Source organism: Homalodisca vitripennis, chromosome X (assembly GCF_021130785.1).
Source record: "Homalodisca vitripennis isolate AUS2020 chromosome X, UT_GWSS_2.1, whole genome shotgun sequence".
NCBI classification, from domain to species: Eukaryota; Metazoa; Arthropoda; class Insecta; order Hemiptera; family Cicadellidae; genus Homalodisca; species Homalodisca vitripennis.
In genome coordinates this window covers 44,041,519-44,059,066 of record NC_060215.1, presented here as the reverse complement: position 1 = coordinate 44,059,066, position 17,548 = coordinate 44,041,519, and the positions used below count along the sequence as shown (strand labels likewise).

The window sequence follows — 17,548 nt, the reverse complement described above, 5'->3', positions numbered from 1 at the left end:
TGTCTCTACATTAGGAAACAGCTGATGGTTTTAGCGATGTTCCACCACCTTACAGGTCATAGGATTATTTTGTTGCTGGCCGATCTAGGAACAAAATATAAGTAAGATTAAAATAATTATTTTTATTACTCTATAGCTAATTTTTAATTGTTCTTTCCCCATTTGATTACATTACTAGTAAGCCTTACTGACAAGTACTTCATCTATGTTTGGAGTGAGAGAGTGCAAGCCATGCTCGAGCAATGTTATCTACTACTCTAGAAATCAATTCAAATGTAACAGGCGTTACCGTTGCCGACTCAAAGTCAGTTCTTTTCCAACCCTCGAAGAATTCCAGGCCACTGCGACCAATCTTTATGGCCCAGTCCACTCCCGCTGTTTTCTTGGGTTCTCCCTATAAAATTTTGTCTTATAACCCAACTTTCTGACTAGTCAGTCTAATAAAACAAAACAAACCCCCTTCGCTTCTGATTCAAGGTGTTCATGTGTCAACTGCGGGCCTGGATAACTCAAGGTAACTCCGGTACCCGCTTTCCCTTATGTTTCAACAATGCGCCATCTCGTATTGCGCCATTACCGCGAAACTGTGCTTCAAGTATTCTTTAGCAAACCCTGTGGAGAATCCACGGTTCCTGTTTGTATCAAGAAACAGATGGTCCTCTCACAAGAAACGGTCCGCTCAATGCAAATTTAATCATATTTTAACTCCTTATTTTCTTGAATTGCACAATCCTGACATCTGTGTTAGACATAGTTATCAAACATTATTGTTATGTACAACTAAATAATTAAATTTTATCAGATATTAAAATATATTTGCAGGAATAAATAACAAAGCAATGACAACACATAAAGGATTTTGCAAGAATTTTATTCATTCTAAAAACAATATTACATTCAGTTTGTTTCAATACTCTCCAACTTAATTTGATAATTTTATTACTTGAGACCCCACTTGAGCCCCTAATCCTAGATCCCAGGATGTGTTGTTCATATCACAGACTGCAGCGATCTAGGTGCGATTTTCTCTTTCAGAAGGTTCTTCAGGCGGCTCTTTCTTCAATTTGAAAAAGAATGGAACAACAGCACAGGCTGTAAAATACAGAAATATGACAATCTGAACTAGTCATTATCGTTTTATCAATATTGTTTTACCTTACTCTTATGTTACACTCTGTTTAAACTGTTCTTGCTTAAGTTTGTGCGTGTGTGGTAACCCTTCCACTTTGTGTCTGTCCAACTTAATTCTTATATTTTGTCAAATGTGAGTTGAGTGTTTTACAAATTCGATAACCAACGTTTTAAACAACTAATAATTAAACACCTGTCTCGAAACACGTAATATCTATAAAACTAAGCGACTGTTTTGACAAGGTGTTATACTATCGTTTTTCGTGAATCTATGTGTCTTTTTTAAACCAATGATGCAGACAAACCGTATTGATAAAGTACATTGAATAGAAGTAATTGAAGTTATTGAAGAGTTTTAAAAACTAAAATTTTTAAGTAAAATATTATTAATAGAAGTGTCGAACCATTTTGAAATATTTGCTTGAAAACGCTGTTTCGGCTGTATAATAACAAAAAAATTATTTTGCTGTAAGTCTGATCATGGTTGACTCAGAAAATGAATTATTATCACCTGTATCTTCAGTTCCTGATAAAGAAGATCACAAAGTGGAGTACGGTTTCTTAGAACTCTGAGATAAGTTGAAGGAAGTGGTGGTAATGAGATTAAAAATTTTTGCAGACGAGACTAGGCTATCTTTAAGACATTTCTAAATTAATACATTTAGACTTACACAGTGATCCAGATTGGCTGTTTGGCTGTTGATTAGTTATTGTTTGTTGTGTGTTTGGATTGGATGTTTTAGATTTATACAGTGTCATCCAGTCCAAAGTATAGAAATAATTTTTATCATTAACAAACCCCCATTAAAGCAATAACATTATTAGATAGACATTTTTACGAAATTCAACAAAAGCATAAAGTAAAAATTTAATTTTTAACAAGCAAATTCTGTATTGCTGGATTAATTGATTTGTTAATATTCTTATTACATTATTTTCATTATTTCCATCATAACCTATTGGCAGGGTAGAGCTATTTCAACTCAGATCACATTACCTTTAAACAAAATACTATATATATATATATATATATATATATATATATATATATATATAAACCTTAAATGAACCATCCCTAGGAATACACCACTTTAATTTCAAACTATCGAAAGCACCCTGAAATGAAATGAAGTATTTATATCCAATTCAGGATGAAAATTAGATTAGAAAGCAAGTTAATTAAAATATTGTGATCGATTAAGTTCAAATTGAGTTTGAGTGTTGGATTGAGTGATTGTGATTGGATTGAGTTCAACTTTTGTGGCTATTAATTTATTTTAACTTATTTGAAATTTTCGAGTGATTATATTTTGGTAACTCTAAATTCAAGCTTATTCTTTCTAAGAACAAATGGTATTGTTATGGATCATTAAAGCAGATTATTATCCCATCCCTCATAAAATATGGGGTACATATGTGTGTATGGTGCTAAATCGAACAAGAACTCTTTGAATGCTTATCCACTCAAAACGATACTTCTCAGAAATTAACTTTTCCGTTTACGTACATTTCTATTTTTGAAGCAATGGTTGGAAAAAATAAGATTACTAAATAAATATCAGAAATAAACAAAGAAATGGTTCGTAGCATCATCGGCTTAAGTCATTCAAAAACTCCTAAGATACAAATAAATAACAATTCTGGCAATTTAATACAAAATCTTAATCAGCTAAAAATTTAAAAGTTGAAAAATTTTAGATGCAGTTTGAATAATGCTTTATTAATCTTCTAGCAGACACCCGCGGCTTTTAACGCAATTTCCTATTGAATAACAAGTAATTTTTAAGTTCCAATAAAATATATGAATTTTTTCAACATTCCGTAATATTTTAATGAATGGCTCCAAACATTTCAATAACACTTGCAATATTTTAGGACACAATTGAGTAATACTAAGCCTGTCGAAGTAATCTTAGTGAAAGCACTTATACTGTAATTTGATGGAACTCTATAGTATTTTGATTTGGGAGTGGACGTATTATTTCAGTGCTCATATCTGAGAGGCTAAAACAAATAGCCACTGGCTCTTGTTTGTGTGAAGGAGCATTTTTTTTTAAATTTTATTTCACATGTAATACAGCTGTAGTAAAGTTTGCCTTGTTGGCTCTATTAAAAACACATAAATACTCGTTCTGAAAAGCCTGCTCCAGTCAAAATTGTCTACTTTCGGCCTCTGTAATCATCTTCCGGTCTATATTATTCCTGGTTCCCTAGCAGCGTTTGTATTATTGCCCTGATCAAGAAAATATATACATACGTTAGTATGAAAAGTTTCCATCAGTCAAAAAGCGTGTACTTTTGGACATTGTAATCAAATTCCGGTGCTTTAGTAGCGTTTGTATTATTGCCCTGATCAAGAAAATATATACATACGTTAGTATGAAAAGTTTCCATCAGTCAAAAAGCGTGTACTTTTGGACATTGTAATCAAATTCCGGTGCTTTAGTAGCGTTTGTATTATTGCCCTGATCAAGAAAATATATACATACGTTAGTATGAAAAGTTTCCATCAGTCAAAAAGCGTGTACTTTTGGACATTGTAATCAAATTCCGGTCTATATTATTCCTGGTGCCCTAGCAGCGTTTGTATTATTGCCCTGATCAAGAAAATATATACATACGTTAGTATGAAAAGTTTCCATCAGTCAAAAAGCGTGTACTTTTGGACATTGTAATCAAATTCCGGTCTATATTATTCCTGGTGCCCTAGCAGCGTTTGTATTATTGCCCTGATCAAGAAAATATATACATACGTTAGTATGAAAAGTTTCCATCAGTCAAAAAGCGTGTACTTTTGGACATTGTAATCAAATTCCGGTCTATATTATTCCTGGTGCCCTAGCAGCGTTTGTATTATTGCCCTGATCAAGAAAATATATACATACGTTAGTATGAAAAGTTTCCATCAGTCAAAAAGCGTGTACTTTTGGACATTGTAATCAAATTCCGGTGCTTTAGTAGCGTTTTCATAGTTGCCTCGATTAAGAACTTATATAATAGGTTGGTATGAAAAACTACTCTGGTCAAAAAGCAATTACTCCCCGTCATCATAATTTAATTCCTGTCTAAGATATTTCGAGGCTTAGTAGAGTTTGTGTTGTTACCCCTAACAAAAAAAAATATTCGTTTATAGGTCTGAAATATCTTTCTCGGTCGAAAAGCGTAAACTTGCATTCCAAATACTCTACTATGCTTTCGGTCCAAGTTATTTGCCCTATTAAGCCCCTATTAATGTATTATATAATACGTTGGTCTGAAAGTGTATTTTCGTCAAAAAGCAACTGTTTTTTGGCTACGGTCTGAATTAGGTGCCGGTAACCTATGTAGGATATAATAAAAAATGTATTTCAAACTTCACCTTCCTTTAAAAAAGAAGTTAAAAATAAAATATACTTATCTAGAGCCTGCATTTATATTAAATTTTAATTCCTTTGGAGGATCTTCATGAACATGTTTTTGTTTTTTTTATTCATACGATGAGGAACTTGTGAGTAAATTTTCATCTTCCTAGGACAGTGGGAAGTTGAGAAACACAAATATAGTTCTTTTAGAGATTTTAAACCTATTTCAACCTCTATGGGTGGATTATTTGCATGAAACACTTTTTTTTCTGATGAGGCCATGAGGCACATGTATGTGAAAGTTTATCGTAGTAGGACATTGGAATGCCCGTGGGGGAATGGCATCCTCATCGGCATCAGCCACTGTCCCAGATGGGATCGTGGTGATGTACCATCCCCGTCTTGTGCTGCAACTTCTAAGGGAGTGGGCAGGGCAAGGGGAGGAAGCCACCTTCCCTTGTCACTATTCCAGTGACCAAGGGTAGAAAATCTTTTCCCCCTCTTAGTTTTGGCCCTGAAATTGAGAGTAGCTACCTGTCCCTTCCTTTCCTGATGGTCCCACCCCTACTTTACCAACAACCCCAGACTAAGGTGTTATGCCGACCCCGTGCTGAGAGTCTCGTGGCACTGGGGGTATATTCAGTGTCTACAACGGAGCCTTCTGGGAACCAGGGGACACCCAGTCGTAATTACCCTTATCTTCCTAATCGGGTCACTGGGAAGATGGACCGCAAAAACCCGGTTCTCGTGGGGATCAGAATGGAGAATGAACCAAACCAAAACAAAACCAAAACTGAAACTCAAGAGGTAAGCGAAACTCAACCAGAAGAGCTACCGATTGAACAAACTAAGAGTGTCTGAGATGACCCCCAATGGAGGAAGACAGACTTCTCTTGTCAGAAGGGCGAAGTTCGGCCGGAAGAGCCAAAAAAGAAGCGGCTCTCGAGAGGCGAACTACGAAAGCGGAGGATAGAAGAGGCTATCGCTAGAGGTGAGCCGATAATCCCCCGGAAAGAAAGGCAGAAAGAGGTGGGAAGAGAAAAACCGAGCTCTGATGAAACCAAACAACGAAGCCGGTTCCTCAAAAGGGAACTTGGTTGTTGTTGGGGCCTCAGAGCAAGGGAAAACTCATTCCGCACCAGCCCAAAAACAACAAACCCCAAGCTATTCAGGTGTGAAGAGGCAGCGATCGCAGCTGACACCTGAAGAACAAGCAAAGGGAGGGGAGAAAAGAAGGAAGGGGCATGATGGAGGTGTCACTAAGAAGACACCCGAAAACATATGCCGAAAGGATCTCTGTGGAGAAGCTGGCTATTGTCCGGCTCGAACACCCAGAAGTGAAGCTATCGACGGAAGAAGCCAACAACCTAAGAAAAGTGCTGGGCAAACGCGCCTTTAAGGGCAAAAACGTTAGGATGTCCAGCTGTCATGTTGAAGGTGGAGCGATAGTGGTCGGCTGTGTTAACCACAGAAACAAAGGTGTGGCTAGAGAAGCAGGTCCAGGAGCTGAGTCCTTTCGAAGGGGTTCAGCTTGAAAATGGGCCCAGCTAAAAGTCTGGTAAGGATGTTTAAAGTATCCACTTTTATCCCTAAGGACATCGAGGTGGACAGCAAGCAAGAGCTGTTCGAAGCCCTCAAAAACCAGAATGACCTTGACACGGATCAATGGACTGCTGTTGGAGGGAAATCTAGTACCAACGGCGAATTCCTGGTCCTTCATGTGGACGAAGACTCCCTGAAGAAGCTGAAGACTCTGGCGATGCGCCCATTTTTGGGCAGTGACAGGATCACCTTCAAGCTGCAGGGAGGTAATGATCAATAGTGGATGACAGCGGTGCTCCAGATAAACTTACACCAACAGCAGAGCAGCTACGGCAACACTCTGCCAGAAGATCCTGGCTGACGACATAGGCGTGGTCCTGATCCAAGAACCATGGACCATTGGCAGCCGTGTGATGGGGATGAGCACCGCTAAAGGTAATTTTGATATATGATTCTGGCAGTAACAACCCTAGAGCAATGTATATATGTCAGTAACAAAATCAAATCACTAAAAATGGCACAAATGTGTTCTAGAGACACAGCCGTGACAGAGGTTCACTTGCAGACAGGTGATGGGCAACATCAGAATCCTGTTTGCATCAGTTTACCTCCCATACGATTCTCCAGAACCACCGCCAACTGCGGAGATGAGGCGGTTTGTGGAGTTCGGAACCCTTACGCGGAGGCACCTGATTGTCGGTTGTGACGCGAATGGCCCACCACACCGCTTGGGGGAGCAGCAACATCAACAATCGGGGTGTGAGTGCCTCTTGAATTTCATAGTAGAATCTAACTTAGTTTATTATGAATCAAGGCTGTAAACCTACTTTTGTACAAAGAAGAGGTACAGGGGTAAGAGAAGAGGTCTTAGATATAACTCTGACTAGCAACTTTTATTGCAACTAAAGTTTTAAAACTGGAGTGTGCTTGATGAAGCATCTGCTTCAGATCATAAGTATATCTCCTTTGACATGAGGTCGTATAAAATAAAGGAGACCTATAGAAACCCAAAGAAAAACAGATTGGGTAGCTTTCAATGCAGAGCTAAAAAACAATCTAGTAAGGGAAAATGGGTATCAGGGGCAAGGGGTCGAGGACATGGCGAACTCTTTGAAAAACGCCATGATAGAATTCGTACCACAAAGCCTGCCCCGTGATTGAGAAAAACTCAAGGAAAAAAGCATGTTGGTGGAACCAGGGGCTGGAAACCTTGAGGAAAAACCTTCGCAGAGCATATAATACATGCAAACGTGCAGGGGAACTGGGATAGGTACTCTGCTGCTCTAACAGAGTACAATAAAGAGGTGAGAAGAGCTAAGAGAAACTCGTGGAGAGAATTCTGTCAGAGTATTGATAAGGCTCCTGACTGCGCAAAACTCCAAAAAGTCCTAGCTCGAAGCCCCACAAATGCGGTGGGTACTATACTTAGGGAAGATGGGACTCACACCAAGGATCCTGAGGAGACTCTTCAGTGTTTACTGAATACACACTTCCCAGGATCGTTTCAAACCAGTGAAACAGTTGTTAGTGAATGGCGGCGAGAACCTAGAGATAGCTCGTCTAAGGTGGGACTGGAACTGTGCAAAGACTGTCATCAACTACTTAGGGATAAAACGGGCCTTGGAGTCTTTTAAGCCGTTCAAATCACCAGGTACCGATGGCATTTTTTCCCGCTTTACTGCAGGAGAGTGGGGACTTGGTGATACCCCTGCTCCTACGACTGTTTTTAGAACTAGTCTAGCGACAGGAGTCATACCCTCCATCTTGGAGGACCTCTAGGGTTATATTTATCCCGAAGCCAGGCAAACCCTCCTATGAGGTTGCAAAGGCTTATAGACCAATAAGCCTAACATCCTTCTTTGTCAAGACCATGGAGAAGGTTTCTGGATAGGCATTTAAGGGACACAGTCCTCATCAATCGTCCCTTACATCCAAATCAACATGCCTATCAGAAAGGTAAATCTTGTGAAACAGCCCTACACTGTCTGGTTGGCAAGATTGAGCAAGCTATTGAACAAAAGGAAATAGCTTTTAGCAGTGTTTTCCTGGACATAGAAGGAGCTTTTGATAATACGAGTACTCACTCTATAGTGTCTAAGCTTACATCCAGGGGTACGGAGGAAACTGTTGTTAGGTGGATAAGTAACATGCTTAAGAGCAGAAGAGCACAGGCATCTCTGTGCGGAATCACAAGAGAGGTCAAAACGCAGCGAGGATGTCCACAAGGAGGTGTATTATCACCAAGCCTGTGGAACATAGTTTGTGGATGACTTACTCTGGACTCTGAATGAACAGGGTATGTATGCTCAAGGCTATGCAGATGATGTTGTTATAACTCATAAGAGGTAAGCATATGGTAACGTGTCTGGAAATGATGCAGAGAGCACTGGCCATTGTGGAGCGATGGTGTGACGAAGAAGGACTTGTAGTAAATCCTTCGAAGACCGTCATGATACCATTTACAAGAAGAAGGAAACTGGAAATCACACAGCCAGTCTATGTGGGGGCCAGATACAGTTAAGCAGGGAGTTCAAATATCTAGGTGTCAAACTGGATGATAAACTCACCTGGAATTGTCATATGGAATACATAATCAGACGATCTCAGACTACATTGATGATGGTGAGACGTGCAGTAGGATGCACATGGGGGCTTAGACCCGACATGTCACACTGGCTGTACACCAGAGTCATTAGGCCAATGATGGTGTATGGCTCAGTGGTATGGTGGCCAAAAGTCCAACAGGTGACTGCCGCAAAAAACCTGTCAAAGGTACAGCGGTTGGCATTGCTTGGGGACAACGGGTGCCATGAGAGGAACACCAACCGCTGCTATGGAAGTAGTGCTAAACCTCCCACCCCTAGACATATTCGTCATAGGAGAGGCTAGGATGGCTGCCTACAGACTGAAGTGCAATGGGAACTGGCATTATCACCATGCTAGTAAGCACTCCAAGATCGTTGACATTCTCAAACTGGGATATTCTAGAAATGATGTCTGACAGAATGGCAAAGGTTACGGACTGGGAAAAACCATTTCAAGTCAACATTGTTGAGAGGAAGGAATGTCAAAAAGGTGAGCCTGACTACATGAAGAAGGCTCTAACCTGGTACACGGACGGGTCAAAGACTCTGAAGGGTACTGGGGGCAGGGGTCTGGGGAGCCAGACCGAGGGTTAACTTAAGCTTTAGCCTAGGTAAACTGGCAACTGTCTTTCAGGCTGAAGTTACAGCCCTTGCAGAATGTGCAAGAATTAATGTGGAAAGGGGCTAACAAAAGGCAAAAAAAACATCTACATTAACTCGGACAGCAGGCTGCTCTGCAGCCCTTGGCCAACCATGACTGTAATTCGAAGGCAGTCTGGGAATGCCATAAGGTCTTGAAATTGCTGGCGAAAACCAATAAAGTTATTCTAACTTGGGTGCCTGGACATAGAGGAATCACAGGAAATGAAGGGGCAGACGGTTGCGCTAACTTGGGAGCCAACCGTCTTCTTACCGGTCCTGAACCAACGTTGTGGGGTCTCATATAAACTTAGCACGTAGATCAGTTACCAAGTGGATGGCTAACAAACACCTACAACATTGGAGAAACACTGAGGGGAATGTACAGGCAAAGCGGATGCTCAAGGACCCATCAAGGAAACATTGCAGCAGATGCCCTTAGAATGAGTAGAACGGAGATCAGAAAGGTGACTGGTTTTATTACAGGTCATTGGGATATTCCGAAGTCACCTGAAACAGAATAGGTATTCCAGTTCAGGAAACACTGTGCAGGAAAATGTGGCGAGGCTGACGAAACAGCCAAGCACGTCATATTTGAATGTCCGGCATTACAGAGCAAACGCTCAAGATCCCTAGGTGTTCTTATGCATACGGAAGAGGGGTTGGAACAGGAAGGCATTGTTCAGAAGATCTCATGGTTTTGTAAAGGCCTGGGATTTGATACAGCTTAAACCTGGGAGAGGGTGCACAATAAGCCGGATGGCTGAAGAGGCAACTACCAGGCCTAGGAAACCTGGCCCTCTGTTAAAAAAAAAAAAAAAAAAAAAAAAAAAAAAGGACATTGGAAATTTCAAAAACAAAAATATAGTTTTTCTAGGAGTTACAACTCCCAGCATATTGTATTGTAACATTGGTTTATTATAATTAGACTTAATAATAAGTGACGTTATTCAATGTTCACAATACTGTAGCTATGAATACAGACATTTCACTAGAGTATTGACTGTACTTAATTTAATACCCCACTTCACCCTTACACTGCCAGAGCCCCGTTACTGATTGCAGTTTGAGTGTTTGTCATGTAGCAATATCTATTACCGGGCACTAATAGTATAAGGGTAATATAATATGGAAATGTTTGTCTGTGAGTGTGGGTACATTTTTAACACGCATTTTTACACTTAATATTGTACAATTTTATATAGTAATGAAAACCTTTAAAAGTTAAAGAAACGTTTAGAAAGTAGGTATTTGATTTGGGCAAATTTTCATGTCTTAACACTAACTATTGACACTATCACATATTTAGAATATGTGACTCACATTTTACTTTTCCTTTATTTTACTTTATAACGATTTTAAAGGCTCCCTTTATTTTAATTTCCTCTTGAATATGTGTTGTAATTTTTCAATAACAAGTTTTAATATTTAAATAACATATATATTTTGGCCCCTGTTGTCCTAGATGTTCGGAGATAAATCTGAATTAATTAATGCTAAGTAAATAAAGTGACTTAAACCATGTGGTTTAAATTTACATTTAATACAATGTGCGTTTTAAATTTCACAATCGAGTTGACTTTAATGAAATTTTGTTTCGTAATTTTATTTCCACAAAAGTACCCCGAATGAATTTTGCGATTTGATGTTTTGGCAATATCTATTTAATTAAATATGAATGACGCATAGAGTATTCAGTAAATCATTGAATTAATACCCCTTGCTCATCTCTTGCTATTTGTTTTTCTCTAAATATTTTTTTTTTTTCAATTCTAGTAATTCACATTTAAGTATTCAGCATATCCACGCAGGTAGATAGTTATTTCAGATTTCGATGCACAGTGCAGGATAAAGAATATCCACGCAATTAAACAGCTATTTGAGATTTCGGTTCATAGTGCAAGATACAGCATATCCGTGCATTTAAATAGCTTTTCAAATTTCGGGAATGATGATACCCAAAAACTTTAACCAACCGTAAGTTAATCAATAACTGTAACTCTCAGAAATTACATAGTATTTGTTAGTAATAGTTTAATGTTAAGTACGGTACACTATATAAAATACGTCTCCCGCTATCACATTTATCTCCAATGTTTTAATAATGAGTTTCTAGTTCTATGATTGAATATGAAACCGTTATAGATCATTCAAGATCCATTCAAAACAAGACGTCAGGTACTCACACAGCATAAATCCAGAAATAAGTTTGAACAAAAGAGAACAGTGCAAGTCTATCAGCTGGCTGAACAGTTGGGAGCCCGTGATGCCACCCAGCCTACCACAGATCATGTTCAGCGAAACTGCCATGGCTCTGCAACAGACGTCAGGTACTCACATAGCATAAATCCAGAAATAAGTTTGAACAAAAGAGAACAGTGCAAGTCTATCAGCTGGCTGAACAGTTGGGAGCCCGTGATGCCACCCAGCCTACCACAGATCATGTTCAGCGAAACTGCCGTGGCTCTGCAACAGACGTCAGGTACTCACATAGCATAAATCCAGAAATAAGTTTGAACAAAAGAGAACAGTGCAAGTCTATCAGCTGGATGAACAGTTGGGCTACCCAGCCTACCACAGATCATGTTCAGAGAAACTGCTATGGTTCTGCGAGAAACAGAGGTTAGAGAGTATATCACATTATGTGCTGAGAATACTAAACTTCAAGCCAACAAAGATTATACAATAATGAGTGAAGTATTAGATCCTGCATAGTATTTCCCCTCTCATAAAAACATGAGACTCAGTTGCCAGCTACTACACATAAGAGCGGGATCATAAAACAATATCAAACAACAATCAATCATCTTTCTGTTCCAGTGCATGAACTGCAGTTTTAATATACAGAACAAGTGCGGTTTTATTTGAGGACCTATTCGAGAAACTAAAAGTTTTCGAAAGGCAATCACACGTTTAACTCAAAAACTGATCAAGTACGAGTAAGGGGTTCTTAATATTAAGTGCTAAAAGGACACCCGACAGCACCGTTGGGTACTGATAATGAACTAGTCATAGTCAATTCATTTGTATGGCGAGGTTGCGCTAATTCAGTTTCAGTGCCATTGTTAGATCAGCTTGCCACCGTTGTATGACAACATAACATATCGCTCTATGTCACTTCCACCCCCACCGCTCTGCAACTAATCGAAATCATCTTTAGTTATGACAGCAGTCATTCAGTCTGCACTTCAGCTAATACATGCTAGACGGCAAAGTTATGGGCTACTTTCATCTCTAACCCTCACGCTGCTGTTTGTAATGTTCCATCAGTCGCCACCAATTCAATTGTTCTCCATACTATTCATGGGTTTTGCCAGAATATTATTGTAAAGCATTTACAATTAAAGTTAACTGTTGACTTTACGTACAATGTATGTTACTATAAATATCATGGGGTCATTACAAACATAAAGAAAATAGATTTTGCAATAGTTTTATTACTTTACTGACGACAGTACTGTAGCTCTTGTTCCACTTTTACTTCTCTAATGCTTTCAAATAAAGCCTCTGAATATATGTTAAAAATACGAATTAAGCTACTGTCAGACATAACCTTGAGAAAGAGTAAGTAATAGAATTCTTAAGTAATAGAATTTATATTTTTAACCATACCTGTGCGCTGTTGAGAGCTTATTGAATTATTTTAACGAGAGTCTAAAATAAGCTCTTCAGAAAATTTCAATCGGACTTTTAATCAGTGAAATGTTTGATCAGAATTGGTGTGCTGGATAGCCACTTCTGTATACTGACCAAAATATCTTAAAACCTATTTTAAGACAGTCTCTCACTATGTTGATATGGTGGACAAATACTTCTATATATCGGACGTCCAAATTGGTAAGGATAATGTAAAACTTCAAAAAGGTAGTTGATACAGGTACATTACAGACTTTAACGGTAATTCTTAAAAAGAACTTTAATAATATAAAAATCTTCTGGTTATGACCGACATTTGACTTCTTCGGTGGTGGCGGTAAATTATAGTTTAAGAAAAGAACATATTTTTAATGACATTTCTAAGAGGAAATTAATTTTTTTATAACTAAAACATGTCATTCTTTTCAGTCATCTTTCGTGAACAACTTTACAGAGTACGTATTCATATCCTCAATAGTTTCTATTTAGATATCTACCACACCTCGTGGCATACTAACACAATTCTATTTTACCTCTCTTCAGAAAATCTAGCTTAACCAATTGGTATAGACAATTTTCCGTTGTGTTCCTATTTTCTATATACACTGTCTTGGTAACTAAGCAAAATGTATTCTATCTAACGTTTATGTGTCGTAGTTCACAGTTTACCGCTAGATCACAGTCAAAAGCACTGTTGACAGTTTACGTTGTATTTTTAAGTAAAAGTCGACTAAAATAGCTATTTATTTGGTTATTCTTTTATGCTGTCTTACACAGAATTTACACTGAACAATACAAATTGCCGATTATAATAACGACAGTTACTTCATCGTTAAAGTGATTCTGTTACCACATCAGAATTTTTTATTTACCGTTTTGGCAACAGAGTAACACACAAAATATGAAAAAATAAAATAATTGGAAGGGAGAGATCAGTTTGATATAAACATCAACAAACACGGACAAATAGAGTTGTGTTTGTTTAGTTAGTGCGCTATTTCTTTTATTTGTGGTGAACATTGATAATAATAATACCTAAACCAAGGCTGGACTATGGTTATTAGACAGTCGGTATAGTGATACAGACGAAAATGCTTGGAAAATAAATTTATTTTTCGCATTAGATTTCAAATCTTCGGTTTCATACATATAATAATTATGTTATTTAATAATATATGTATATTTGATATTTATGTATAGTTTCTGTAAAGTAATAAATAAAACATGTTAAAATAGTATTTGTTAACAAACAAAGAATATATATAAACTAAATTGTAAACTTAATTAAATAATGTTCTCAAGTTCTCAATTTTTCGTAAGTTTAATTCTGGAAAAGAATATGAAAACCAAGATTAGTTCCAACTCTCCTAATAAAAACTCCAAATATTTCAATAGAATGCTGTAATTTCGGTCAATTTAATTAATTGTTAGTTGTATCGTACAGCATTTAAAACAACAGCTAGGCCAATCGGTTAAAGGGCTGTGATTAAAATTGTGTTTAAAAATTCAAAAATGATTATTTCGACCAAAAATCAAGTACACTACCTTAAAACTTGAGTTCCTAATCACGTTTAAATGCAACTTTCGTGAAGGCAATTATTTTATGAATAACTGCTGGAACCGCTAATAACCAATTTTTACTTAAAATGAGCCAATAATTTCAAATACTAATTTAAGTACCACTTTGGTTTAATATGAGGTTTGAATCATTCTTAGTAGCCTATTTTCCTCCCACTTTTCTTTCTGGTGCTTATTCAAAATGCCTTGATACTGTAAAAGGGTTATTGATTTTTCTTATTGAGTTAACTTCACAAATCATATCGAAGTAACCAGAAAGAAAGACAATGGAACGTTTCACTGGCAGTCCCTCTTAATCAAGCTTTTAATTAACTATTGAAATGGTAAGTTTTATTCCAAATAAAGCAAGCAGGTGGAATTAGGACTGCATGTTTATTACTTTCTTATTACTAGACATTTATCTGATACTGTTTGGACAGTGCCACAGGTGCCAGTGTCTGGTCCTCGTACGACATAAATCCGATTTGTAATCCAAAAGAGGCAACGACCTGTATATAATTAACACTGGTATCTCGTGGAGTTATTGCATTCAGTAGTTTACATACAACAAAGGTGGCTAAGTTTCGAGATAACCATTCCTTGGGACTGTCACTGCCCCGGGGGTTCAATATTTGCGTTTCGTCTTTTCATCGTGCACGTAGCGTGATATTTGAAGGTGTAAGAGCATAGAATTTTTAATGAGGTGGTCTTACGTCTCAGTTGTCAGATATTTCTGATCTGATACCTTTTTCAAAGGCATGGTATTTTGGATGTCTTAGAGAGTAACGTTAATAATAAGTATCAGTCTTACGTATCAGTTATCAGACTTTTTTTACTTCACACTTTCTGTCAAAGCCATGTTATTTGGATGTCTTAAAGTCCAGAGGTCGTAATGATTTTAGTCTTACGTCTCGGATGCTGAGAATAATTACGACTCGTGTTCTCTGAGGAAGCTATCTGAACTATTCCAGGTGGAACGAGGCAGCCATGTGAGCCGTGGCACTTGTATAGTTGTGAATTGGAGTAATCCGTCTTACCGTCCCACATCTGGAAATGGGTGGTGAACTGAAGCAGTTCAGTAGCTTAGGTTTTAGTGTCTTGGTGTAATAAATTGTTTAAAATACGATTAACTGTTAATACTAATGGTTTATAATTAACATTCGGTATTTGTGTTTTCCAGTACAAAAATTGAGTTTTTAATAGGTTTTATCTAGGTTCTTCATTTGGGATATAATTTGGTTTCTTCTGTCAAAACGCTTAAAATTCACACCATTTTAAAGATAGTTTATTTTTAAATGTTAACTTTTTCAGCAGTGAAGAAAATATTATTTTTCTTAACTTAAAAATGTCTTTATATACAGGGTGAATATAAAGTCAGGACCCCCCCCCTCTATTTTCTTCTATAGGTAATATAAGGAGATATCCTTTGGGTAGTGGTGCAATGTGGAAAGGAAGTTTCATTTTATGACATTGAAAAATTTTTTTGTCCCCCAAAAATGCGAAATTTTGGGGGCAACCCAAAAATTTCAAATGTAAACCCCTATCAAGTGACCCCTCATTTTAAAGAGCATGAAAAAACTTAAATAGTAGTGAAAACCAGAGATTGCTATCTCTTTCCTAATCCGAAATAATAGCCAGTATTACCAAAACAATTTTACACCACGTCATGAAGATACGAAAGATACGAAAGTGACAATGTTCCAGCTGCATGATCAGCTGTTGGTGTCAGCTCTACTGTCTATTATAAATAATAATGCATCAGCTGACTCATACTGCTTATTGTGTTCTGACGATTTATTTACATTGAGGTTATGTATACTGAGGATAGTCCAGTTGATTTTGATGTGAATATTTCTTAATTTTTGAAATTAAAAAATGGCACAGAGTGATTTAGAAAGTTATTCATCCAGTGATTTATTTGGAGAATTTTTTATTTTTTTTTTTTTTTTTTTTTTTTTTGAGAATTGATTTCAAGAAATTAAGAAATATTCACATCAAAATCAACTTTATATTCACCCTGTATATATATATATATATATATATATATATAATATTATATTATTTAAGTTTTTCTGTTTATATTCGACTTACCTTGAATATTAACATTTTTTCAACTGAGAAAAATAGATTTCGACTTATTGCTTACTTCAAGAAATGAAACCTCAATCCGGTTGCACTAGATCCGTACAATGAAAAAAGAAAGTGCGCAAAAATACATTATTCAATCGAGAGAGTATCAGGAGTTCAGAAGTAGGCAGGATGTATGAATATAGGAGGCTGGTTATCGCAGACGCTGCGAGTGAGAGTGCGGCAGACTGACAATATTCAGTGACAGACGTTAGAGTATTAGGAGAGCAGAGACCTTCAATATACACTAATAACAGCCTGAACTACTGAACTTGGGAACAATTAATTGCAACTAAATATCAGTGGCTGATTTGGTTCGGTAACTCCTATCTCAGTTTAGTTGATTAAGGTGGCTCAACTAACTTTAAAGGCTTTTGGACTTGCACTAGGAGTCCAAACCAGGATTACATTATATTTTGTGCTCTACCCTCTACTAAGGATGTGGGGATGTACGAGTTGCAATATATATTTAATAATAGATTTGATGATAATATACTTTACATACATTGACATAATGCCATTGAAAACTGCTTATACCTTGTATGTAGTCAAATATTATTGGTGCCACAACACAAGGTAGAACAACCATCACGATTGTCGCTCTTACTATTCATAGCGATTACACCTGGCCTCTATATTAATATCAATAGTTTTTATTTATCGTAACTCGTAAAAACTAATAACGTAAAAACGTAAATAATAAACATTCTCTTTTTTTTCTTCAAGACGTTTAGAAGACAGCTACTGTGGTAGTCGGGTAAAAGAGTAATAAACCTGTAATACTTTAAAAGATGATTATATTAGAATTCAATGTGTATTGTATTATTAATTAAGTTCAAACTGTTTATTAAGTATTGTTGATAATGAAACTGCTTCATCTACTCTGTGGAAGTAGAAGTATGAGCGTAACCCGTTCTTATGATTAAAGCCTATTACATTTTAATCAAAATATAAATAACAAATACATTGGCCTATACATTTCGTTATAAT

General features: G+C 37.1%; 1 protein-coding gene across 1 annotated transcript in view; it reads right to left on the bottom strand.

Moving 5' to 3' along the window:
* Positions 1–854: 854 nt before the first annotated feature.
* Positions 855–17,548, bottom strand: part of LOC124368980 (synaptic vesicle glycoprotein 2B-like) — a 36,378-nt gene continuing 19,684 nt past the window's right edge. The window contains exons 10-11 of the mRNA XM_046826567.1: positions 11,425–11,552; positions 855–1,092 (exon numbers count right to left, since the gene is read on the bottom strand). Of these exons, the coding sequence (XP_046682523.1) occupies positions 1,013–1,092; positions 11,425–11,552 (208 nt within the window). The 3' untranslated portion in view covers positions 855–1,012. The remainder of the gene's footprint in view (positions 1,093–11,424; positions 11,553–17,548) is intronic.